This window comes from Ammospiza nelsoni, chromosome 5 (genome assembly GCF_027579445.1).
Source record: "Ammospiza nelsoni isolate bAmmNel1 chromosome 5, bAmmNel1.pri, whole genome shotgun sequence".
In the NCBI taxonomy this organism is placed as follows: Eukaryota; Metazoa; Chordata; class Aves; order Passeriformes; family Passerellidae; genus Ammospiza; species Ammospiza nelsoni.
This window is the reverse complement of record NC_080637.1, coordinates 52,857,296-52,881,907: the sequence shown is the minus strand read 5'-3', so window position 1 is coordinate 52,881,907 and position 24,612 is coordinate 52,857,296. Positions and strand designations below refer to the sequence as shown.

Below are 24,612 nucleotides of genomic sequence, written 5' to 3'. Positions count from 1 at the left end.
CAACCAGTAGAGCATGATGTGTGGACAACAGATGCTTTTGTGAAGCTTAAGAAGGTGTATGTACCAGAACCACTGCTGTTTAACTGCTCTCTGTTGAAAACTTCCAAGTTTATCAAAGCTTTGATTTTAAATAAATGCTTTGTGACAAGATCTTTGAGGGTGAATGATTTCTCTTACCTCTACTCCTAGTAATATAACTGGCAGTGTAGCTCTCAAAGTTGATTTTTGGTTTTGGGAGAACTTGCATTACTGGAAGCAAGACATATTTCCCTGGATTCACCAAGATTGCAGCACCTGTCTCTCTGGATCTTTTTGGTCACACACTGATCTGAGGCAAGCATTTTCAGGTTTTAAGAACCCTGGGAGCTCTCTAAAAACTGCAGCATACAGGGAGAGCTTAGGCCATTTAGGGCCCAAAGCAGAGCCTCTTTTCCAAGGGAACCTCCCATTACCTTGTCAGAGAACAGAGCACAGCTGAATCTTCTTTTGCAGCACAGCCAGAGGAGTGACACAGCAAATCAGAGTTCATGGAGGTCCTCCTACACATACCATGTCCCAGGAAAGCCTGGGAGAGGCAGATGATTAAAAGGTGGTATTACTTCTCTTAGCATCATTATCAGAAATGGAAACAGTCTTTTTCCGCATATGTAAATATTAAAAAAGAACATTAAAGAAGAGCCACATTTTTAATTATTTTAAAAGAACAACCAAATGTAATAATCTTCATTCCATAAATAGTATTAGCAGCAAACCTCCCATGGTTCTAGGTGGTAAAAGGTTTACAGCACAAGAAGTAACATATACTGTAAACACAGCCTGATCGTCTGTAAGCCCCTTCCTGACTGAGTCCATACAGTCTTTTATCTCTTCACTGCTTCCGTGGGCTGTGAACTTGAGGGAGAAGAGGGGATAACTGTTCTCCAAAAACCAATGTCTGATTTTCTGTAGTGGGATACTTTTGTATGGAAGTGCTGATTTCACTGGCCTTTTTTTTTAACCAAAAGGTTTTGTTTTAAGAAGGAAACCTGAGCATTGAGAAGTCCTTGCTTTGTGCCAAACCACATCCTTCAGTTAAAAAGTTCCACCACCATTTTTTCCTTGTTTCTCTTCATGTCACAGCTTGGGCAGTTAAGGACAGTTGGCTTACAGGTCACTGAAACCCCTCAGCTACATTTCTGGTTCGTGGCTCTTTGAGCAAAGGGCTATGCGAGGTGTGTCACGTGTCCTGGCACTGGATGGATTCATCTGAGTGATTTGGAGAAGTATGCACAGCGTGTGTGAAAGAATCTTGCCTCACATTTCCTTCTTAGCAACTCTTCACTCGTACGTGCATGGTCCAGTCTTGTTCAGTGTTCTGGCTACAGATTATATTAAGTGGTGGTAGTGTGGAGACAAAAACAGAAGGAAAACTCCTCACCTGACATACACTGGTGACTGGGGAAACAAGGAGAAGGGTTTTTTCCTTCCCTACTAGTAATATCCAAGAAAGTTTCCCTCTCTTCTTCATTTGTGTCCAGAGAGAACATCACCTGTTGAATAGACGCCATTGTTAATCCTACAGTCTTCGGTCCTCATAGAGTCTATTAATTCCTCCTCTGAATCCTCCTCCTCTTCCTCCTCTGGGGCTGACAGACTGGATGTAGGGCCTTTACATATTTTTAAGTGTCGAGTGAGGTGATATTTGGTTAGATAAGCCTTGGAGCATTTTTCACAGACATAGTCCCTCTTTCCTTCATGTGAATTGAGATGCTTTTTCAGGTGATTTGTCCTCAGAAACAGCTTGTCACACTTGGGGCACTTGATCTGCCGTTCTCTGCAAAACACAAAAAAGTGAGTTTGCTCCTGCCACAAGACAGCTGGTATTAAAATGCTGATTAAGGTCCACGTTCTAGCAAGGACAGAGATACCACCCTTGATGAAAAGGTCAGTTTCCTTCCCACCCTACATAAAGGCAGGCGGGGAGGAGGCAGGGAAGAACAAGTAAGGAAACAAGGCTCCTGCATTTTAACAACCCTCGGTCTGTAAATGCAGAGGAGCTTACCAGACTGCAACACATTCTGTAATGACACTGCAAAATACCTCTCAGCAGCAGGTAGGAACAAGCAGCAGAGCAAGTCTGTGTTTCTGTCTGCCTCTCTCTCACTCATCTGGCTGCACTACACTGGCTCCTAGGCAGCATGACAGAAGCAGCAATGGATTCTAAGTGAGTACAAAAACCAGATGCTGAAAATGAAATAAGCAAAGGGACTAGCTTTGGCAAGCAGCTTTTAAGGAGGACCTTGGCTTGGGAATAAATGAACAGGATGGAGAGATTCTCAGAGCAAAAGACCAGGCCTGGCAGAGGGCTGTGGGTAGGAATCTGCCTACAGGAGGAGTGGGAGAGCAAGCATGCGAGTGAGACCTGCAGGGAGGAAAGGGCTGGGAAGGGGAGCAAAGGGCTGGGAAGGGTGGCACCACACCCCTACAGCAAACAGGTGGAGCTCACTAACAGGGTCCTCAGTGACAATAGCACTGAGAAGTTTGTCTTTTTTGGTCACGTTGGGACATGGAAACAGTTCTCAGCAAATAATGAAATATAAATCAAACAACCCCTCTTTCTCTTCAAAATTATGAACACTCCAGACTGCCATTTCACAACACAAGGAGCACACTTTGAATTTACTGTGTCATGGAAATACTGCAGACACTAGAACTGACCTCTCTGTCATTTCAGAGGAAGAACCCACCTATGCTCCCTAGGCCAAACTATTTGCAAACTGGAGATTCTGTCTTGGGCTGTTCATTATTTCTCGCACTGGCCAGTCCAACAGCTCCTGTGAAGTCACTTACTGTGTGTGAGTGAGCACGTGCTGCTTGAGGTCCTGCCTGCGCATGAAGAGCTTCTCGCAGTAATCGCACTTGAGGTTCTTCTCCCCGGTGTGAATGACCATGTGCGACTCCAGGTGAGCCTTCTGCGTGAACGATTTGTCGCAGAGGGTGCAGCGGTAATTCTTCTGACCTAGGAGTACACAGGGACACCCACAGATTAACACTTGGTGTCCCAAGAAATGCAGTAAGCAAACAACCCTCACCATTGCTGAAAAATTAAATTTTACCGTGACAAAAGGCAGATTTTTTGTGAACAGGACTTGTTTTCTCCTGCAGTTCCTTCAGACTCAGCATAAAGGCCTACTTGGTTCCAATCTGCATTTAGCTATGCAAAAAAACAGACAGCTGACTTCATCATTCCCAAAGCTTTTCATCCCATACTCCATGCCCCCAATGCCACGACACTGTTTCAAATCACTGATGCGCTAGTGCACCTTTCTGCACGTCATCCTTCTAAACACTGCTGCTTGTTTCTCCAGTGCTTGTGGTCAGCCAGCCTTTCTTGTGAGGTGGGGTTTGTGCTTCTTGTCCACACCAACTGTACCTCCTTGTTCTGGATTTCAACACACCCCCAGCAGCTCTGCACATTTTCCACCAAGAAATTCAGGCAAACACTTAAAAAGACTAGTCTTATCCAAGATGAATTCTTCAGTAAAAACAATGGTACCTTCCTTTGTAACAGTAACCATGGTAACCATCTAGTTACTGTACATTAGTACATCCCTATCCTCACTGATTTCCCACAGGAATTGTATCTGATGCCTTACTGGAGCCCAACCACATTTGATGCACTGCATTGCTTTTGTCTGCAAAAACAAGTTCTCTTACCTAACAAACACACAGGTACAAATGTCAGTGGCCCTTTGAAAACTTCTATGTTTTATCCCATTTTTCAAATTATCAGTACTTCTGTTATTCTTTGCCAAAAATAGTTTAAAACCCCAGCGTGTTACTGAGTTCAGACTAAGTCTGAATACCACTTGAATCCCACCCCACTGAGTATTCTGTGGTTGTGTATACATTAATATTTCATCAGTCCATTAAAATCCCTGGCTATTGAGTCGACAGCTTCCTATGCTTAACTTGAGAGCACTTCACTCCCAGTTTTATTTCTTTTCTAGCTTTGTAATTAGAATTTTGTGATTTCCCAATAAGGAATAGTGAAAAAAACGAAGAGGCAAAAATACCCACACTGTTTACTGGCCTGTAACTTGACCTTCACCCTCTCCCCTGTCCTCACACAGGCATCTGTACAAAGCCCTCACCTGTGTGGATCTTGAGGTGTGTCCGTAAGTTGCTTGGATCGCTGAAAGCTTTGCTACAGAAATCGCACTTGTGTGGCTTCATGCCCATGTGCCCCATGAAGTGCACGTGCAGCTTGGAAGGGGAGATGAAAGCCTGGGGGCACATGGAGCACTTCCACTTCCTCTCCTTGCTGTGGCCTGGCCCGTGGCTGCTGCTGTGCCCCTGACTGGGGAGGTGGTTGTGAATATGGCTGCTCAAATGGGCCTTGAAGTCCGCATAGGAAGCGCATTCCTTCCCGCAGTGGCAGATGTGCACGTCTGGATGCTCAGGGACATCTTTGGGAACAAAAACATCACTTGTACTGAGGCACAGTAAAGCCTACCAGACCCTGAACAAGGACCACTTCAACATTTAGTCTGTGGTAGCAAAGCCAGGTGCAGAGATTTTCACCTTTGTTCTCTTCTTTCACCTTTGTCTGGTGTTGCTTTCCAGCTGTTTCAGGTAGGTCAATTAAAATGTTTTGAGGGGCCAAACTCTGGAACGGTTTTGAGCACAGCTCACCCAAATCTAAATTATCACAATCCCAGCTGGGGGAGGATAGGACCATCTTCAGCTCAAAAACTCCCTTAGCCCTGGATGAACAGAATACTATTTTTCTTAAAAAAAAAAATCTTCAAAATCTTTTACTCCTGATCAGTGGAATTACATAGGGAAATGTTTCTTTTAAATTATGGTACTCTGTAGTAATGAAATGTTGAAGGAAACTATGACACGCACCAATGGGAATTGAGAAGGAACATAATGCAGTCCCAAGTCACAGAGCCAAGAGATGGCACTGAAAGGGATTTCAAGCTGGATACTCCCTGCAAAGCCAAGAAAAAAGAGCTCTTACTTACCAAGCTGTCGTGCATAGTCCCGACTGTAATAGAAGAGAAGCTCGTGTTCAGGGGGGATGTCCCGAGAGGTGCAGAAGTAAATTTTTCCATCATGAGGATAAGCTACCAGGTTCTGCTCTTCCCGGTTCCTACAGCAATAACAACAGCTAAGGAAAAAAGCCCTTCAAAAGTAATGCCTTTTGGGGGAGAGGAGAGGGATGGAAAAGAAAAAAGGAAGGGAAAAGGAAAGATTCCTACAAAAAGGTAATAGGAACATCAGTGCTTGTCAGCATATTATAAAAACTTTTATGTCTATCACTTCTGTCCTTCTTTATTAAAGGAAAGAAATACGAGACCTTGAGAGCCAATATCCTCCACCAAATTATGTGTTTCTCACAACACTTCTGAGAAAATTATCAATAGATATTTGAGTGGGCTGAGAGAAATGAGTTTATGATCTCCTAAGAAACTACAAAAATCTATGTATTTTTTATACACATAGATTAATTTACATAGATATATCCCTTAAGAAATAGAGAATGCATGATGGAAAAAATATCAGTAATGTCATGAAGCAACATTATCTTTAAAAAGTCCTCTTGAGGACCAGTTCCAAGACGTGGTCATTTATTTTTTGAAGCAGTATCTTGCATAAGTTTGTTCTCAGTATCTGAAACCAGCAAAAGGTCTGCCCCACTGCAGTGGGAGATTAAACATTACAGTTCTTGACTCCTGCATATAGGAACAATGAAATGGAACTGCAGGAGAAACCTACTTTGTGTCACAGAGAAATAAGAAAGGTTCAGCCTTCTCAGTGGACCATGATGGAGCAATACTTAGGCCAGCCTGGATAGTTTTCATCATAGACTGAAAGGCGCAGGTCTCACAGGCTGTGGGGCTTGGAATTTGGCCAAAAGAACTCAGGGACACTTTGTAAATAAAGTATTAAAATCAAAAGGATAATCAAGGTCAACTTAAGTTGAATGAAGGTCAACCTTCATTCTCCAGTACAGCTTTCTATGAGCCTGCAGCTCAGACTCAAAGCCCCTTAGCACAGTCCAGGTGGCTCTCACCTGGCTTTGCGTACGAACATCATCCAGTTACACTCATTTTCATCAGCTGTGATGACACAGAACTCCAGGACACCGTTGTGATAGATCTGTCAGGAAAGACAAATGCAACCTTAGGACAAAACATGGCAATAAATGCAGTGAAAGCCAGCTTCTTTCTTTGAGAGAGGATGTGTTTACCTAGAACAAGCCAGGAAGTCTCCATTGCCACTGCCAACACCACAGCCCTGTTTTCACTCCTTACTTTCCTCTTCACACAGGCACCTTGACCTCTATTACCCAGGAGGCCAGAAAACGTGTTTATCAGCATCTTTCTCACCTTTACCTTCCAGCAGAAATGCATTTGGCTGCATTTCTTACAAACCAAGTCTTGTGAATAACAAAATCTGGGCAAACAGTACATGTTTTATTTATATAGGTCAGATTTACTTTCTGAAAATGAAATTATGGGGAAAAGAAAGCTTTACATTTACTTTCCTAAAATAAAACATTCATCACCTGGGGGAACTTTCAATGAACAGAGATACAAAACAAACAAACAACTGCTGCCTAGCAATTCATACACAATCTCTGCGGCAACTCCACACAAATACTGAAATCACACACAGCCCTTTAAAAGAGAAGGCATTAAAGAAGCTTATTGCTCTTCAGGACTGACTACCAGCATACTGCAAGGTATACAGCTCTGCTGTGCTGATACTAAGAATTAAACAATTAAACTGCATTACTTTTGACTTTGAGCCAAGATGATAATGTTAATGTTGCTGTCATGTGGTATCACCAGATAAAGGCATGCTGGCAGGCTGTGGGAGCTGTAACACCACTGACCTTCCAGATGTGACTGGCTGCTTTGTCTGTCCAGTCGGCCACCTCCAGAGAATGGCTCTGCTGCCCGATCAGAGGCCCGAAACAAGTCCTCACAGGAATGGTTTCTCGTGTCCACACACCTATCATTAGAAGACCATAATCTGAAGAAATCAATTATTTAAATAACTAATCATGCATAATAAAGAAGTGGGAGGCTTATGAGATAATGCTCCAGAGGTAATATCTATGCATAAGATCATCAAAGCTTCTACTTCACATGTGAAACACACCTATGGCAGAGACAAGAACTACCACCACCACGTGACACTAATGGGAGCCGTTTTGGTGTCATTACCAATATTTATTTGGTCAAAAGCAAGTAATTTATTTTTCAGTAAGCTATAAAACTAACATCCTAGCCACTTGTACCAATTAAAGGTCTCATGGCACTTTGTGCAGAAGCAGAAAATACTAGTTTCAGTAACTACATTTTGCCTACCTAATCCCCAGGAATTTCCAGAATTGTTGCTGGGCATTGTTAAGCAGCTTCTGCATTTCTCCCCAGAGGCAGCTGTATTTCTGTCATGGGCAGAGGGATTCCTGCATGTATATTATTTATTATTAAAACATTTATATATATATGTAGGTCTACATGAATACACTGAATAGCTTTTAGGAATAAACTGGAAACTAGTGCAGCTTGAAAAGAACAGATGTCATCTACTCTCAACAAGCAGCATCACTAAACAAGCCAATAATCACATTCTTCTCTAGCCTTCAGATCCTTAGGGTACTGCACTGTACTCTTCCATTTCCAGGTGACACTGACGTGAAATACAGTAACAAGGTCCACATCCAGTGGCAAGGTCACAGTCTACATGCCAAATGTAAATGAAGGGGGGGAAAATAACAGAGGCACTTGTGATCAATACTGCAGTGAGAGCACCCAGAAGGTAGCAAACCAAGCTCATGACCAAGCAGACAGAATTCTCTATGACTTCTAATTGTCAGCTTCCACTGCAATTGCTGCATTGTTTTCTAATCAAAGCTGTGCCTGGGCTGTTTAGCACGATAAAAAAACCCCATACCTTGCTTAACCTTAAGAAGTGCCACACTGTGGCAGCAGCCCTATGGTACAGCTGAAGTCTAAGCAGTAACCAGACCACAAGGAGCTCATGGATAATATAAGTCAGGGTGATTACAGAAGAGGGAAGCATCTCTCTCTTGTGTTTCTTTCCCACATTAATCTCCCCACGGTTTTGGATTTCAGCAGTGAGTGTATTTTCAAGTGCTGCAGGGAAGTGCCCAGCAATGCGATCCTTACCCGCCTCAGCTCCCATGATGGACTGCCGGAGCAGCAGCTGCTTCGGGAGGGACAGCCTGGCTCGGCTCTCGATGGGGCTGTCGGGGACAAAGGTGACGGGCCCGTGGTCCGGGCAGTCTGATGGATACGCCTTGTCACACAGGGTGCACCCTGCAGAGACAGGAGGGGACAGCAGGCATGAACAACATGCCACAGCTCCCTACCAATGTGCTTCAGCTCAGCTCCTGCCAAAGGCTGCTTCTGTCACGTTCAACTTGTCCACTCAACAGCTTTTACTCAGAAGAATATGGACCATGTTCTTACAGTCAGGTGGGACTGACATGCATGTCAGTTTCTATCCAATTCAGATCAAATGTGAGGATCTCCATCTACTTTTCTGATGGTAAACTGATGACCTAGACTCCAGATTATCCCTACAGGGGAATCTAGCAACCGTACAGAGCCTACTCTTCATCAAAGCTACTGCAAAATGAATGATAACCTCCCCAGTGCTGGTGATGGAGGAGCGAATTTCACTCTGATCACAAGTGAAATGAAGTCTACTGGCAGAAAAATCTACAACTAACAAAACCAAACATATTCTAACTGGTTATGTTTTTGGAATTAGGCAGAAACACTTCTTGCATGTAGAACTTCAAGGATATCCATGCAAATGAACCAGTAAGATCATCCTTCTAAAATTTTCTGACCATGAACCACAAATCCCCTAACCTCCATTTAAATTCAATGTGTAAATCACAGCAGCAAAAACCTGACCTCACTGCTGCTTTTGAAGGTCTCACTGCAGCAAACCCATGCAGGCTGAGTATGCCACTGAATGCAACAAAAACAAAAGTCCAAGAAGAATCAGCAGCATCGCTTTCCTAATCTGTTATTCAGCAGAAGTACTGTTATAAAAGAAAACAGTGAAAGTCTTCAGTCTAATAAATTTGAGGAAAAGTACAGCATAAAATGCTCTCTATAGCATTACAATTTAATGTAAAAAAAGGATGTAATTTTAATTCTCTGTGGATGTAATAACCAACACCTACTCAGCAGCCACTCTCCTGATAAATAATTACTCTTCTGAAGAAGAAAGATGTTCAGGTAATTAATCAGGATGTCTGCAAAGACCCTCTTTGGCCTCTTGATGACCCAGCTCCAGTATAAAAGACCTATCACAGAAGTAGCCTTCAGCAGGCCCAGACAGCAGTTCCATCCTTACACGCTTTAAGATATTTTCCAGATACTTCAATGATATACCAGGGTACCAGAATCTGACCTCATATAAAACACAGTTTGAGCAACTACACAGCAACAGATAGGAAAGTACTCAAAAAAATTATTAGGTTGCAGCTATGTAAGCATTATTCCATGTGCACAGGTGACATGCAGGAGTAAAGCAACAACAAGCGAGACCTGAGTAATGAGAACCACTGTGTGGAAAAGCTGCTTTTAAGCATTGCCTGGCACACACCCACTATGGGTCTGTGGACCAGCTCCAAGGAAAGGCAGAGGAAGAAAAGTTCTAGGCATGGGATATTTCCACCTGGAGAAGTTCCACCATTCATACATTTTTAAGATGTTGGAAAACAAAAAATCTCGCATTCCGCAGAAAGTTAAATATACTTTCCAATACTGTCCTTGCCAAATCATTAAAAAAAGAAAATTAGTCATTATTTCTCTGATTTGGATACCCAGAACTGCCAACAAAGATGACCAAAAAAAATGGTTCTTAAAAGTGTTTGCAAACTTTCAGGACTGTAGCAAAGGAACACTTTTTATTTCCTGCTTAGGAACAGTAAAAAGTTTTCTGAAAAAGGCCCCGACTCCTGCCATCTGAGGGAAAACCGCTAAGGGGACCTAAAACAACTCCTTGTCCTTGCTGTCACCTGTCTGGACACAAATTCCTGTTAATTCAGGTGAAGTTTAAAAACATCAACAAAAAGTTAAAATTTAAACCTCCCCAAGTCAAGAATCTGTTTTGCAAATCACATGCAAGCACAAGGCATGCAACAGCCATTTTAATGTCCTACCAAAGGGGAGCATCGTCTGGAAAACAATTTAGGACTATGCTAACTATAACAACAAAAAGCTGGCACATCAAATCTCACTTTTAAGAGAGGAAGAATAGTTATTTCACCACAAGCATGTTGGATATCACAGTATTTTGATCATTATTTGTTCAATTTGCAACAGATGCTTGTAGGAACCTCTGAGTGCATCAACTGTAAAACTCTTCCTCTAGGAGTTGTAAATTCATCATAGTTCTATGCCCACCTGATTTGAAGTTGTATTTTATCCCACAGAATAAAATCTTAACAAATTAATCCAAATGTCTGACTGACTAGACACTTTACACTAAACTGCATCTCTTCCCTTGCTAACCATAGCACTGTACCTTTCAATTTCTTAAAATATGTTCCCCTGGCAAAGCAAGCCATTAGGTTCTGGCAGTTGTAGGGCCAGACTGGATGAGGAGCAGCACTCAGCAATTCTACCACAGATAATAAAAATGAATATAAAAGCTGGCCTTTTGTTTCAGTGGCAGTAAGCCAGACATCCTGCAGGTGAAAGTGCAAATCTCTCTCCCAGCAAATGAGAACTTCTCAGTTCTCAAACACCACTCCTTGAAAGATAACAGGACTGGCAATACAAAACCCAGTGCTCCTTTCTTCCTACAAGATCTACTAACCTCTGGACTAAAGTCCTTTGATGAGAATAATTAGAAATATTATAAAGTTCCTTCCCTCTCTGCTCTTTTTTTCTTATTTAGAACAACACTTTCATGATAATTGTTCATGGTTTAATATAAATTTTGCAAAATCATGTAATGTCATACTCAAAAATTACACCCATTTGATGGAAAGTATGGCCTGTGGTCATGTTTGTTGTGTACTTTTAATGGGGAAAGAAGAGTCACTTTTGATGTGACTTTATAAAAAGAGAAGTCTCATTGGAAAGGATAATAAGCATATCCACCAAATCAAGAGCTTCACTAAGATTCAGCTTCCAACCTCATGGCAACATGAAAATGATACAAAGAGAATTATGCTAAAACATCCTCCTACGTCTCCTACTACTTCCAACTACTGTTGTTTCAAAACAGTTAATCTGGCACTGCAGATGTTTCAAATTTTGCACTTGTTAAATAACCATAAATCTGTAAGACTAGCAACCAGAGTCCAGCCACACCAGCTACATGGCAAACCCTACCCCAAAAAAGGACGAAATGTCCACTCACATATGGTAAACAAGGTTGCCATGTTTTCCTTGTTGGAATTGGAGTCTTCCATTTGCAGAGATGACGGTACAAAGGCAAGATTGTCTGCAGACACATCGACATGGCTTGGCCCCATGGCTACTTCCTGACTTATGGAAGACACTGCCACGGGCTCCAGGCTGAGGCCCACTTCATGCAAGGCTACTGAGTCCAGGGAAGCGAGGTTGTGTGAGGTAGGGAGCGCCACACTCACGGAGTTGGTGCTCATGGCCACAGTATGGATGGGGTCATTTAGTGTGCTGTCCGACATCCCTGTCACCCGGCCGGCAATGTGCTCGGGCTCCATGACAACAGGGAGTTCCAAAGTGCTACCGTGAATGGGAATGACGGCGCTGTGTCCCACAGCGTCCGATGTCAAGTTACTGCCCACTGCGTCTACCGCTAAAGGTTCGTGGTTTCGGGAGCCGTTTGGGATCTGCGTGTGATCCCCAGCTACATCATCCATTGTAAGCTCCTCTGCCATCCCATCTGTAGAGATGGGGCTGGTTACCCTGGAAACGCTCTCCATGGTGATTGTAGTATCCAGTGCTACCTCGTGGCTGTCACTAGGATGCAGATTTTGAGGACCGTGTGTGCTCACTGTGCGGGAGTCCATGGAGACAATCCCTGGTTCCAGCCCCACGGTCCCACTGGGCTGGTAGGGATCCAGGGCTGAGGGATTGTTGGAGACTGACAATGCTGGATTGCTGTCAACATTTATAGTGTTGGGATGGATGTACTGAGGTGGTGGTCTGTCAGCCAAGTAAGATAAGATACCTGATAGGAAGAGAGGGAGAAAAAGAAGGGAGTGAGATTACAACAGTTTTCAAATCTTGAATAAAAATCCGTTGAAGGATACACTGAATACATGTTCTCTACATTATCTCCAATTCAAATCCACTAAAATGGATTCTAAAATATGGCTTACAAACACATGCCAGCCTAACACTCTTGTCAAAGTACCACTTGACAACTAATTCAGAGTTTCCACCCATAGAGCAAGTCTCTAGTTATTTCTCAAACTCTGAACACCCACGTTCGTGGCAGAATTCCACCTAGGCTGCTCAGTACAAAGATCGAATGAGAAAGAGGTTCTTCACATTTTAGGCTTAATTTTTCATTCCCAAAAAACAGGTCATGAGGATGAAGGCCTGGTAGTGGATTCTATAATTTGGTCATTCCTGGTTCATCTTTGCTAGAAACAGAAACAATTCTCCAACACACATTATTTTTGCTTAGGTATTCAAGTTTTAACAATGACTGCTTCCTTCCTCTAATACTAAGTGGCACAACTGTCTATCTCAGAGGTCATCAATTGCAATTCTGAAGGACAAAGACAAGTTCTCTCACAGACTTCATGAGTCATCTGCTCTCTTTTCTAACATGAAAGCATGTTGTTTCTCCTAAAACAATGGTTTGGTTTAATTTAAATCAGAAACCTACCATCTTTTCTGATAGTTCTGGGAAGGTACTCAACATCAAACAACCTTGAAACTTAAGATATGAAGAAACACTAAACTGTGTTTACATACTAAAAACAAACAAACAAAAATATTCAGAAGAAATGCAACAGCACATTCAAGTAAACATTATTTCCAGCAGAGACAGAGGCAGATACTGCAGATTCTGCAAGATCTGACTCAGCATGTTTCTTTTTAGTCTTCAACTCTATGAGCCACTTGTTCGATGTTTTCCATTCAAATGTGTTTGTTATTACAAGGATGCAAACACAGATACTCTTTCTGCAGCACAACAAGCCAAGAAATTAACAGTTTAATTTAATCAGCTGCATCAAATATTTCTGCATGCAATGCTGCCTTGTGGCTTGAACACAGAGGATCCTTGATGGCAGCAATACGACTGACAGAAGAACTGTATAAAACATCACAGAAAGATTATTCCAGCTCAGAAAATGGCAAACACCTTTGGTCCTAGTGCACAGTCTCCTTGCCTACTGAGCAGCAGGCATGCAGTGCAGCAGGAAAGGTTACTCCTAAGCAGCTGGAAAGTTCAGCCATCAGTCACCAGGTAGCTGCAGGAGACCTGGGCCGCTAGTTTATTCCTAATCCAGGCCGAACCAGCCCAGTGAGTCACCTTGAAGGAGTTTAACTACCTCATCCACCCTGCCAATCTTAGCTACCAAACAAAACCAGGAGTGCATTTAAAGTTTCAATGTCTGTGTTTTCACATACTGACACGTAAAATCCTACATTAATACTCCAAAGCACGTGTGAGAAAGCAAACAAGATAGAAGTCAGTGTGTTAACGCCTTTGGAAATCAACCTTGAAGAAAAATGAAGACAAAATGTGCCATGGGTTAAATGGGTGGGAAAGTGCCCAACACCACAGCTGATGTCTTGCCCTCTTTGAGCTTTGAACTCCTGTAACCTCCCATTATGCACATATTAAATATTGCTTCAGACTACAGGACAAGAAAAACAGAAGCAACTTCCAAGCTACAAGCCACTGGAGACAGAAACCAGGCACGCTTTGTTTTCTGTTAATCCTAAAATCAAAGCAGAACCAATCTAAGGTTAGGTTTAAACAGAAAATGCCCTGCAATTCTTTTCATACACAAATATAGAAACAGATATCTGAAAATCAAAGTGTGTAAATGGCACAACAGTCTCCAGACAAACTCAAGGGAACAACAGCTCTGTCAAACTGTCAGTCATTCCTGCTTCAGGACAGAAACAGACAGCTCTTAAAACAGTTGCTCTTATTGTTCCCATCCATCAGCACCAGAGCACTTACCAGGTAGAATGTGTCTGAAATAGCTGCTCTCCAGGTGAGGGTATGGTGGTGGAGGTAGGGTGTAGTTTCTCTCTGGTATACCACACATCACTCCTCGATCTCCAATACCCATTGGGAGCATCAGAGACAGAGCAGAGGGCAAGGAACTCAAGGAGGGGCCCAGGTTTGGAATTGCAACAGGCAAGCCTGCAAGAGAAAATGCCCATTTAAATTCAATGGAACTCCCTGAGTTGATGAACACATGAGCTAACAAATAGATTACTAATTCCCCAGGAGCTTTTGCCCTAAGGAAATACAGCATGGCACTGTCCAAGTAAGGTGCCAAGCATCAAAGAAAGGATCAGTTATCACAGAAGTGAGAGGCATGCCTGAATATGGCTAGATCTTTTACATTTTATAGGCCTTGCTTCTATTTGACAATTGTAATGGACTTCTGTCTGTGCAGGCCCCTGGAAAGAAGAGCTATGAAAATAGTTTTGCTATACAAGTGATTTTTCACCTGAGAGAAATTAGACATAGATGAAGAGAGATTTTCAGCTACAGTCCTAATTTCAAAGGGTTTTGATACTACTCACCCACAGAGCCAATCACCCCATTAAAACCAAACGATGCTCCCACTAAAGCGTAAGCCTGACAAGCACTGGTGCCTTTTGCTTTGCCCTCATAAGCAACTATTTATGGTTTCCCCTTCCCCAACTCTGCACCATTTCACTACCTACGGTATGACTTGCTATCAGAGCGGGCACTGCTGCCCAGTTAGGACCATTGCTGTGACAGCAGAACACAGAGCAGGAGCTGCAATACCCCGTGTGGGGCCCTCCCCCGTTACCTGGTGCTGGTATGGCGCTGTGAGTGGGTGACGCTGCCAAGCCCAAGTGACTTCCTGACACTGGCAGGGCATTGCTCACAGAGGAGGAGGTCAGCTGGTCCATCCCTACAGGACTCAAGTTCATTTCATTCATTCTGGAGACAAGGAACATAGAGGGGAGTAGGAAAAAGAAAGAGAATGCAAAAGCATTCTTGATTACTGACTGTACTGTGGTGAGGAAAGGTTGAGCAAACAAACTCAAAATCTGATATTGGCATATAAAAACTCTGCCTTAAAAAGCTAAGCATAAAACACATCAGCCACTCATATGGTCATCACATCATGATCAATACCTATTGATCATATTAGATAGCAATAATCAGGATTAAAAAACAGTTCAGAAAGACAAATCAGACATAGCTTCTTCCTTGCCATCCAGAAAACAAAGTCTTGCTCCTAGTAATAAAAGCAACTGCGATTAAACTATTGTGAAAACAGATCCATTTACAAGCTGAATGTCAGAAATACTCAGCACCTGATTTATATTTCATGAATTCTGGACACCATATCCACATTCAAAATCTAAATTCTGGGGAGAAGATCACTTCAAATTGGTAAGAGACACACAACCTCTAATTCTCCACCAGTTCAAACCGGGCCAATAGTGACAAGAGTTACCACCACAAAACAGCCATAGCAGTTTTAAAAGACTGTCTCAGTCTGGTTCTACGTGCTCCCATCACATTAAATACTGGTACCGTGGATGCCATCCTATTTCAGTGATCAACCGCACCGCTCAAGTGGGCACACACCACACAAGCAGCTGCAGGAACCGTCCAACACTCCAAACCTTCAGCCTTGGTAGAACCCATGTCAGCTTGGAGCACACATGTCCTTTGGGGTCTCAAGCTGCACATGCAGCCCAAACCACTCCGCAGGGATGGGGACAGCATGAAGACACTGTCTACTCCCACTTGTCAAACTCTGCAAGCCGTGCCTAACCCAAGCCTGCCCACGCCGGCCCTCTTACCCATACACCAGGTCTGACCAGCAGCTCTTAGGGCCAGCCAGACCAGCTGCCCCCCGAGCAGCCACACACGCAACACGCTCCAGGCTGACCCAGGCCTCCCACATGGCCTTTGCCAGCAGCAGGCCCAAGCGCCGCAGTACTGATGGAGAGCTGGAGCTTGGGCTGCCGCTTCGGAAAGGAAAGGTACCACTCATCCAGGAAAAGCGGCCGAATCCACCAAACTCACGCAAGTTCACATTACAAGGTCTCAGCTTGGAAGGGGCCCGCAAGGAACATCGAGTCCACTGGCAGCTCCTCGCAGACCACCTGCCACCCGGGGGACTGAGCCGCAAGCGGAGTCGCCGACTTCCACCTCGGCTCTGCCCACCTTGGGCACCGCGCACTGCCCACCGCCCCGCCCGCCGCCAGGGACGGCTCTTCGGGGACGGGGCCGAGGGCTCCAGCTGCCCGGCGGCATTTCATCCCCGGCTCAGGCGGCGGCTGAGGATGGCGATGCCCGAGGGAGGGAACCACCACCCTCACCCCGGAGCCGAGTCTCGGGGCCTGCGGGAGGCGCCGAACGCTTGATGGACCCCCTCCCGTGCTCGCCGTCTCGGCCGGGTGCGCCCCGCGGTCCCGCCCGCCTCGCCCGGTGCCCCGCGGCGCTCACCTGGGGTGCATGAGGCCCGCCGGCGGAGCGCCCGCAGCCGCATCAGGGCCCGACCCACCGCCTGCCCTCGGCCCCGGCTCCGGCCCCAGACACGGCCCGGCCGCAACCCCCAGCGCCGCCGCCGCCTCATGGGCGGGACCCGGGCGGCGCGGGCCCGGCGCGGGCGGGGGAGGCGGAGGGAGGCGGGGACGACGCAGGGAGGGGGCCGGGGCCGCTTCCGCCGGCGAGTGCCGGAGCCAGGAAGCGGCGCCACCGCCCCGGGGCTCGGCCGCTCCCCCCGAAACCCTGCCCCAGGCTTCCCGTGCCGTCTCTTCCCGAAGGGTGCGATGTTCACTCCGGTGTTCCACCCAGTATTCCCACACAATATTCCCAGCTGTCTCACTGCTTTCTCATTACAGCCTCGTATCTGCTGTCATTAGAGGGTTGCGTTTTGTGTCCTCAGCCGTTCCATCACCCCGTACGTGCCCAGCTGCCTCTTGGACATCGTCGTTCAATTACGGTTCATCATATGTGCAATTCTGGCTAAGGTGACATGTAAAAGGAATCTCTTGATGTGTGCAAGAGGTTTTGTAGTTCGCTATTCGCCTGCGACACGTGGATAGTCATCATGTACGCTGCTCGAATCAATCGCCGCGTTCCTTCAGAGCCGGGGCGAACAGCTGTTTCCTGGAACACTGTAATGGGGTTTGGTAATTTGCTTGTGCCTGACACTTCAGTGATGCCTCGTTAAATGAGCCGTCCCTCCGTAGGATGTCTGCACAGGAGGAAATTCAAAGTATTTTTCTGTCTGCTCTCTTTTGATCTAAAGAACCTAAATGTAGGATCTGTGAGGATCATTCTATGATCTAAAGGGCCTAAATGTAGAGGTTTAGTTCAGTACAAACCTATTGATTCTTCTGGGGGTGGAAACTCTCATTCGGCTTTGTCAGAAAGTTGAATGCCAAATATACACTTGTTTTTCAAGCTCTCTCTGTAGCTGAAGGAGAGAAATAGTTTGCTGCAGAGAGTGCTTCATCTCCTCCTGAAGTAGGTGTCTGAGATGTGTGAGAATTCCCTTTGGATCTGCCTTTCTGTGTCTATGGCCTGAAACTGGGACCTGCATAATGGGTTTAGTCTAAATATCTGACATCTAAAGGAGCACATTTAAGCAAAGTAAGTCCAAGTCTCTGTAATTCATGACCAAAAGAATATCCCACAACCTCTCCTCCACCAAGCCAAATAATCCTTACCTGACCTTGACTGACTATCTGAATTGGCCCACAAACATTATTTCAGCGAGTCAAAAAAGAAGTCACCAAGTCCTCAGGTTGTTATGGAATGCTAATCCTGTGATGGGGGCTTTAGGTCTGTTTCATTTTTGTATGTGTAGTCCCACGTATTCATATGTTGGTGCTAATACTTCACATTTTTCTTAGAATCTACAGTGAATGACTACAAGCCCAAAAGTCTCTCTCTTCATTTTGCATTCCCTAATAGAAGATGACAGGAGACCTTCCATTTTCAGTTTTCATCCTTTAAACTTCATGGTCACACTCAGTACATCTCAGTTCTGTCCTGAAATGCTAGGTTATCCCAAGCCCTCAGCTTGTCTTAATTCCAATTATGATACTGTAATTCTACAGCAGAAGTGCCCTGGCACTGAAATCTTTGTGCTGTTTCAACTATCTAAGCTGAAAGCAATACTTTGAGCCTATGAGCCAGATTGGATGTAGTCATACATAGATAAGAGTATTTTTTTCCTACTGTCAAGCACAAGTCTTCTGAAATTCCAGCTTTTTTTGTAGTCACTTTACTCCCTTGAACTAGTGATATCTTAACTACCAGTTTAAAGCAGAAGTATCAAAGGAAGCCAGTGATAGTATGAAGTGACACTGAATGAGAAGTTAATCTGTGTCTACAGAGATGTATGCTGCATGCCCAAGGTATTGTGATAAAACACATTTGGAAACTGTTTCTTCTGCAAGGAAAGATTTTTTTTATATACCAAGCACTTTTATTATATGTGAAGTGTTTTGATAAGACAACTGCACTATGTCTCCTGAAAGCCTGGTTTATTGACATTTATAGCAGTACTTGCTGCGTGAGGAACAAACTGCTGAGCTAATTTTCAAGACATCTTCAGATCCTCGAGATATACAGAAAGATAAGGGAGACTCTGAAACCACAGGGGAAAGAGATGGCGGTAAACATGCTTCAGTCCTTCCCTGCAGTGTGAGCCAAAGTCCCTTCTGGACCGTGCCCATGTCTCCGTGCAATCAGTTCCCTTCTGCTATTGCAAACCTGACCCTGGGTTCTTTCTCATACTGAGCAGGATAACACTGCAATGAAGATTATGCAAAAAGCCATTTTACCACCAAAAGCCATTTTACCACCAAAAATCCAAATTTCTCATCACCTTTTATTGTCTTGTCAGCACTTTGCAGGCCAGTATTTTGGTGATAGTCACAGTAGGAAGCCTAGGTAGTCTATGAGCAGCTTTCCCTTCTAGGTCTAGGCTTGGAAAGAGATGATCCATGCTTAAGGATAAAACAGGATAAGACAGACACAAACTGACTCAGTCCTGTATTCCTGCAAAGTTATTCTATAATTCTGTGTGAGCAGTTAACAAGAGAATCTGGTTTGGTGGTTTTTTTAATTACATATTTTTCTATCTGATAATAAAATGCAGCAGCCTAGACAACCTATGATATGTATAATAGATACTAGAATTTGGCATAATTACAGCACAGTAAAATAAAAGAAATGCACAATATTATGAGAGTTTCAATGTAAGAAATGCACAGTGTTGTGAGAGTTTCTTCTTAAATTCCTGGTGTATTTTCTTCTTCCTTTTCAGTAATGTGTTCCCAGATAAAGCAGCAAGGACATCTTCTGTTGGGAAGTTAGTGGACTTGCACGTGTTCAGCTGACTCTTGTGTTTCTACTACAGTATTTCCACCAATGACTTTCTTTTCATACACAGAGGGACACAGGGTCAAGGAGGAGCTGTTTCTTTGAATAATTCAAAGTAATTCAAACTCACTGTGTAATGTCAGTAGTGTTATTCATGGTTATGGTTCGTTTGGGAGTGGGAAAGTGTTAAGGGTTCTCTTGTACAAAGATTACATACTTACAGATATCATGTTAGGATATATGCAATTAAAACCACAACTAAGTTATATCTGGAAGGAAGATGCCTAAATGTGTTATTTTAGATATATCAAGAGTACTTTCTATTCATTTAGGCTAGGTAATTAGGTGCTTATAATGAAGTATAAGAAAAGGAAGAGAACCTGTTTGAATACCGTAGGTGATGGAGTGTATAAGGAGCCTCCCAGCATCCCCATTTAGACTTCGTATTTACAAACAAAACAAAACAACAATGAAGCCAAAACCCAAAAACCTAAGCAAAAGCTAAACATAAAATATGTGTATAAACATACAATATGTGTATCTGCCATTTTAGAGCAGTGAACACCTGATTTGTACTGCCTGAAAAGAAAACCAGGCCATCTGCTTTGTATCAGCACAGCAGATACTGCATTCTGGAGTCAAAGCTTCATCCAGACAAAGGTGTGAAGAGGATTTAATTGGAGAAACAGTGTAAGAAAGAAGATCAAAGGCTCATCTTGAAAGAGGACTATTATTAATGTAGTCTTAACCTACTGTAAAAATGGAAAAGAATTTGTATTAGCCTTTCCCCTTGGTGGTCCAATCCCACTACTTTCACTGTGTCTGCATGTGCAAACATGCTGAGACTTTGTGCAGGAGTTGGCGCAGGAACGATGAATTGCTTTAATCCTGCTCACCCTTTCAACAAGGACCTGCAGTGGGATGTGAGATGCGTTGGCCTTGCTCTGGCTCTCTGCCAGGGGCAAATCCCTTTCTGAGCAAGTGACATTAGATTGTCAACAAGATACCATATTCATCAAAAGCCTGTGGCATATTTTCTCATTTCACTTGCACACAAACAAATTCAGACTTTAGAGTCCATTTGATATGAGATCAGCTTCAATAATTCAGGTCAACAATCAACATTTACCAGTAATTTTTCTTCATGTGTTTCTCTAAAGGATTAGCAACGTGGATTTTTCTGTCAGAAGAGAAGATGTCATTAGCACAGCTGCAATTCTGACTCTCTGGGAAGTGCTGGTGGCCTGCATTTACAGTAAACATAGAAAAGAGGTCTGGTGGCAGGGCACAGTGCATCTGCATGACAGAACTGAAACGTAACCCTGCCTTTTGTACGTGGCCAGGCTGCTGGCAAGGTCATGGAGAGCTGTGAAATGATCTGGGAGCTGAACCCCCCAAGAGGCATGCTTCCATTTCCTTACAGGAATACTGCCAGAGAGCAGTGTTTTAAACTTAATGATAACACAGATCAAATGGCTTTTGCCTGCTTCAGGTATTTGCTTAGAGGTCAACATTCTCTTTGTTTCAAGAAAACTAGAAGTCCTGGCCTAGCCTAGTGCTACAGTGAAGGAGCTATTTTCCTTTAAGCATTCATTTCTGAAAACATTTCTGGACAATGAAGTTTAGAGTGCAAGTAATATTGAAAAGTCTATCCTGATCAGCTGTTTCCAAAAATTTTTTAAAAGGCAGAAGGACTCTCACTTATTTGATCTGCAATGAGCTGTACATACCATGGGGCATTCCTCAGTAATTTTTGCTCAGGCTTTTGAGCCATTTTGGTGCTGATTCTACCCCTGACATAAACCAGAGTCCAGGACTGTTCTCACTCATGTCTGTCTGGAGTGGTCTGCCTGTATGTTCATCGTACTTTGAAGATTACCACTGTTTTTTTGAAGCTGCAGAATAGGCCAGCAGAGACACAAAGGCTGACTCAAAAATGCATGCTACTCACATCATTGCTGCTAGTTTCTAACTCACCAGAGGCATAGATGTATTTCTCAGACTGGAGAATGTTGTTTCAGTTACTGACACTTCTGAGGCAGTTTTGCATGAAACACTAAACAGGGCAGAAACTTTCACTTTGAGCAAAAACCCAATTTTAATAGAGCCTACTCACCTGTACCTTTTCATGTCTGTCCCTTCCCACAGCTCTCCCAGACCAAACATGCAATTCCCCAAACTGATGATGGCCAAAAAAGGAGATTCAGTGAATCTGAAAATGTGTTTTCAACAAAAAAAACCCTGTAACAACGGAGCTCTTGAACAGCAACAAGGGAAAAGTCAAAGACTGTCAAGTTGCTGCAGAGGAAGATCCTAACGCAGCAGGGTATCTCAGAGGAAAGACACAGACAAGGACATTAGGAGTTTATACTGCCAAAAGTCCTTGTAGTTTGTCCACCTCTTTGATTTGGCAAGCTGCAGGCAATCTGGAGGACACAGCGTAGAGCTGGCAGGGTCAAGAGGGACTTCCAGCTCTCCCATTAAAGCAGCGTGTAGGGTCTATCAGGTAAGCCAATCCTTGTAAACATATGGTAATAGCTACACATGGGGCTATCAGGGCATCACCTTTGTGTTTGTTTGTCTGAGGCAAGTTCTCTTAGGGATGACCAGAACATTCCTACAATGAGCAGAAACACACAAAACCTTGAAAACTGTTTGAAAATGCCAAAATGCTCATGTTCAATTTGTGAAACGCACTTCTTGGAAAAACCTCTCTTAGGGCAAAGAAGGCAGTTTTCCTTTTATGCTTGCACGTAGTACACTCTTCATCTGACAAGACTTGCAACCACAAGAGAGCACTCTTTCCTTTGAAGATGTCTCAGCTTTCCCAGAAAGCTTCAGATATGCCATATAAGTTTTGCAAACTGCTTGTAAGCTGGTTCAGTTAAACCAGAGCAGCCGAAACAACAAAGCTTGCAGTTGTCTTTTGGATTTCACTGTGAAAAGCCTTTGGGTAGTTTTTACATGACAGAAGATCCTTGGTTCCTGAAAGTGAGGAGTTCTGCCAAAACTTTGAAGATCTCTATAAACTTTGCAAATTACCCATCTTTTGGAGACAATTATATCAAACGATATCATGGATTACAATACATGAGAAGTCTTTAGAGCCTGGAAGATTATTTATGTTTGGCATTAACTCTTATGGTCATAATTTCAAGTGGAGAGAAAAGGAATACGCAGGAACCCTCTTATTATCTTTTGAAATATGAAGATCACAGGAAAAGAAGGGTTTAAACTGGGGAGTGATGGTCCTCAAAACCTGTCTGTACATTAACTGGCATCCTACCCCTATAAAAACAACAAGGCTTTCCAGGCACAGTGTGGACCTTGTGAGTTGTTAGCCTTGCTTTGAGATCTGAGTTTTTATACACCACAGGAGGAAACTGCAGCCTGTGGGGCAGGGTACCTATACAAATGTTGGATTGATACACGGGGAGCCAAATTCAGGAATTAGCACTCCACTGGTGAGGAAAAAAGAAACATGGACAACACTAAAGACGATGATAGACTACCGAAGAGGATTGCATTTCCAGGATCTGTGTCCCTGGCTAACAGCCGCATGCACGCCCATGGGGTACCCCTGAGAGAGCCCTTTGGGGTTCCCTTCCACCTGGACCCATCTTACTGGGAGCAAGCCTACAGCGGGCACACAGGCCGCATCTCCTACCTCCCATTTCCTGGCTGCATGGGCATCTATGACTATTCCTTCGAGCCTGCCTTCATTCGCAAGAGGAACGAGAGGGAGAGGCAGCGGGTGCGCTGCGTCAACGAGGGCTACACGCGCCTCAGGGAGCACCTGCCCAAGGAATTGGCCGACAAGCGCCTCAGCAAAGTGGAGACCCTGAGAGCTGCCATAAGCTACATCAAACACCTGCAGAGCTTGCTGGACTGCCATCCCTTAGGCTCTTCCAGTAAGGAAACGCTCTCTGCCAAGGAGAGCCCGGGAACTCCCAGTCCGGCTTCCCCGCGGGAGTGCAACAGCGATGGAGAGTCCAAAACTTCTCCAGCGTCATCCCCCTACAGTGAGTTTGAGGAGATGGGCAGCTAGGTCTCCTCTCTGGACACAGAAAGCTTCAAGACTGGCTGAAAAGCAATTTCAAACCCTGGGGAATTTTCTACAGGTGAAAATTAATATCAGGGAAAGGAAAAGCAGATAGGGAAGGCAAGAAAAAAAAAGGTACTTTTAATCTGTCAAAGGACTTTAAATGTTTGCTGTATAAAACTTAAACGTAATTTGTGAACAAATAGATATCTCGCAGGTTGCTTCAGCTGTGTTACTAAGCTTCCTTTGGACTGTTAAATTGGAGCAACATTTACATTCTACTTTTCATTCAGCTTTTATTATGTGCTATTTTCTTTTGCCTTTCACTTGAGACAGTAAAACCAGATAAATCAATTTTGGGGAATTCCCCATCCCTTTCTTCTGCTTTGTCCAGTGAATTTTACTGTCTGTTTTTCCTGACTGCTAACCTGAGATGCACTGCACTGCAAACACTTGGACTGGGAGATGTACAATTTAGATATATATCTTTCCCTGACTATTTCAAAAAGCTCACAGAAATACTTATGTTTATGAAACAACAAATTTTCAGCTAAAAACAAGGCTATATTTTGAAACGTATTTCTTTTAAAGCATCTTCTAAAGTGAAAAAAACAGCTCATACACTGGACACTGGCTATTTGGTGATTATTCTAAGGAAAATAAAGCTGGACACTCATTCCAGTCAATGCTAGGAAGAGGGATACAGAGTTGTAGAACTGCATCTTCAGAAGCAAAGCTTCACTCAATATACTGAAAAAATTAAAGCCTTTTCCCTACTTTTCTGAAATCTGAGTTCATGGACAAAATAGTCTTGATTGTGTCTTTGGCAGGTCAGAAATGATATGCTTAGAAACAGAACCTGTAATGGTTAGACACTGCTGTGTACAAAAAGGGAAATGTTGAATATATGGGTTTACATCTGCATGAAAATGTAGGTATTTCTCCTTTTGTTTAGAATATTGTATTACTTTTTCAAAGGACACTGCTTTTAAAATTAATATCTCAAA

At 43.7% G+C, this 24,612-nt stretch overlaps 2 protein-coding genes across 2 annotated transcripts; one reads left to right on the top strand and one right to left on the bottom strand.

Moving 5' to 3' along the window:
• Nucleotides 1-667: 667 nt before the first annotated feature.
• Nucleotides 668-16,767, bottom strand: PRDM4 (PR/SET domain 4). Its single transcript, XM_059472181.1, has 11 exons — nucleotides 16,672-16,767; nucleotides 15,014-15,147; nucleotides 14,185-14,370; nucleotides 11,413-12,207; nucleotides 8,190-8,339; nucleotides 6,887-7,005; nucleotides 6,062-6,147; nucleotides 5,010-5,137; nucleotides 4,134-4,448; nucleotides 2,830-2,998; nucleotides 668-1,813 (listed from the first exon to the last, which is right to left on the bottom strand). The coding sequence occupies exons 1-11, from the start codon at nucleotides 16,680-16,682 to the stop codon at nucleotides 1,504-1,506; spliced, it is 2,403 nt and encodes an 800-aa protein (XP_059328164.1). The 5' UTR covers nucleotides 16,683-16,767; the 3' UTR covers nucleotides 668-1,503.
• A 6,277-nt stretch (nucleotides 16,768-23,044) lies between these two features.
• ASCL4 (achaete-scute family bHLH transcription factor 4) lies at nucleotides 23,045-23,611 on the top strand. Its single transcript, XM_059473325.1, has one exon. The coding sequence runs from the start codon at nucleotides 23,045-23,047 to the stop codon at nucleotides 23,609-23,611; it is 567 nt and encodes a 188-aa protein (XP_059329308.1).
• The last annotated feature ends 1,001 nt before the right edge of the window (nucleotides 23,612-24,612 follow it).

Excerpts from the sequence above, each read along its gene's own strand:
- PRDM4 (XM_059472181.1), bottom strand. Across the intron at positions 8,340-11,412 it reads GGCAACCTTGTTTACCATAT|GGTGCACCCTGTGTGACAAG; the intron begins GTGAGTGGACAT and ends CTGTCTCTGCAG. Across the intron at positions 4,449-5,009 it reads GGACTATGCACGACAGCTTG|ATGTCCCTGAGCATCCAGAC; the intron begins GTAAGTAAGAGC and ends TTGTTCCCAAAG.
- ASCL4 (XM_059473325.1), top strand. The coding sequence starts at position 23,045 with ATGGACAACACTAAAGACGATGATAGACTACCGAAGAGGATTGCATTT.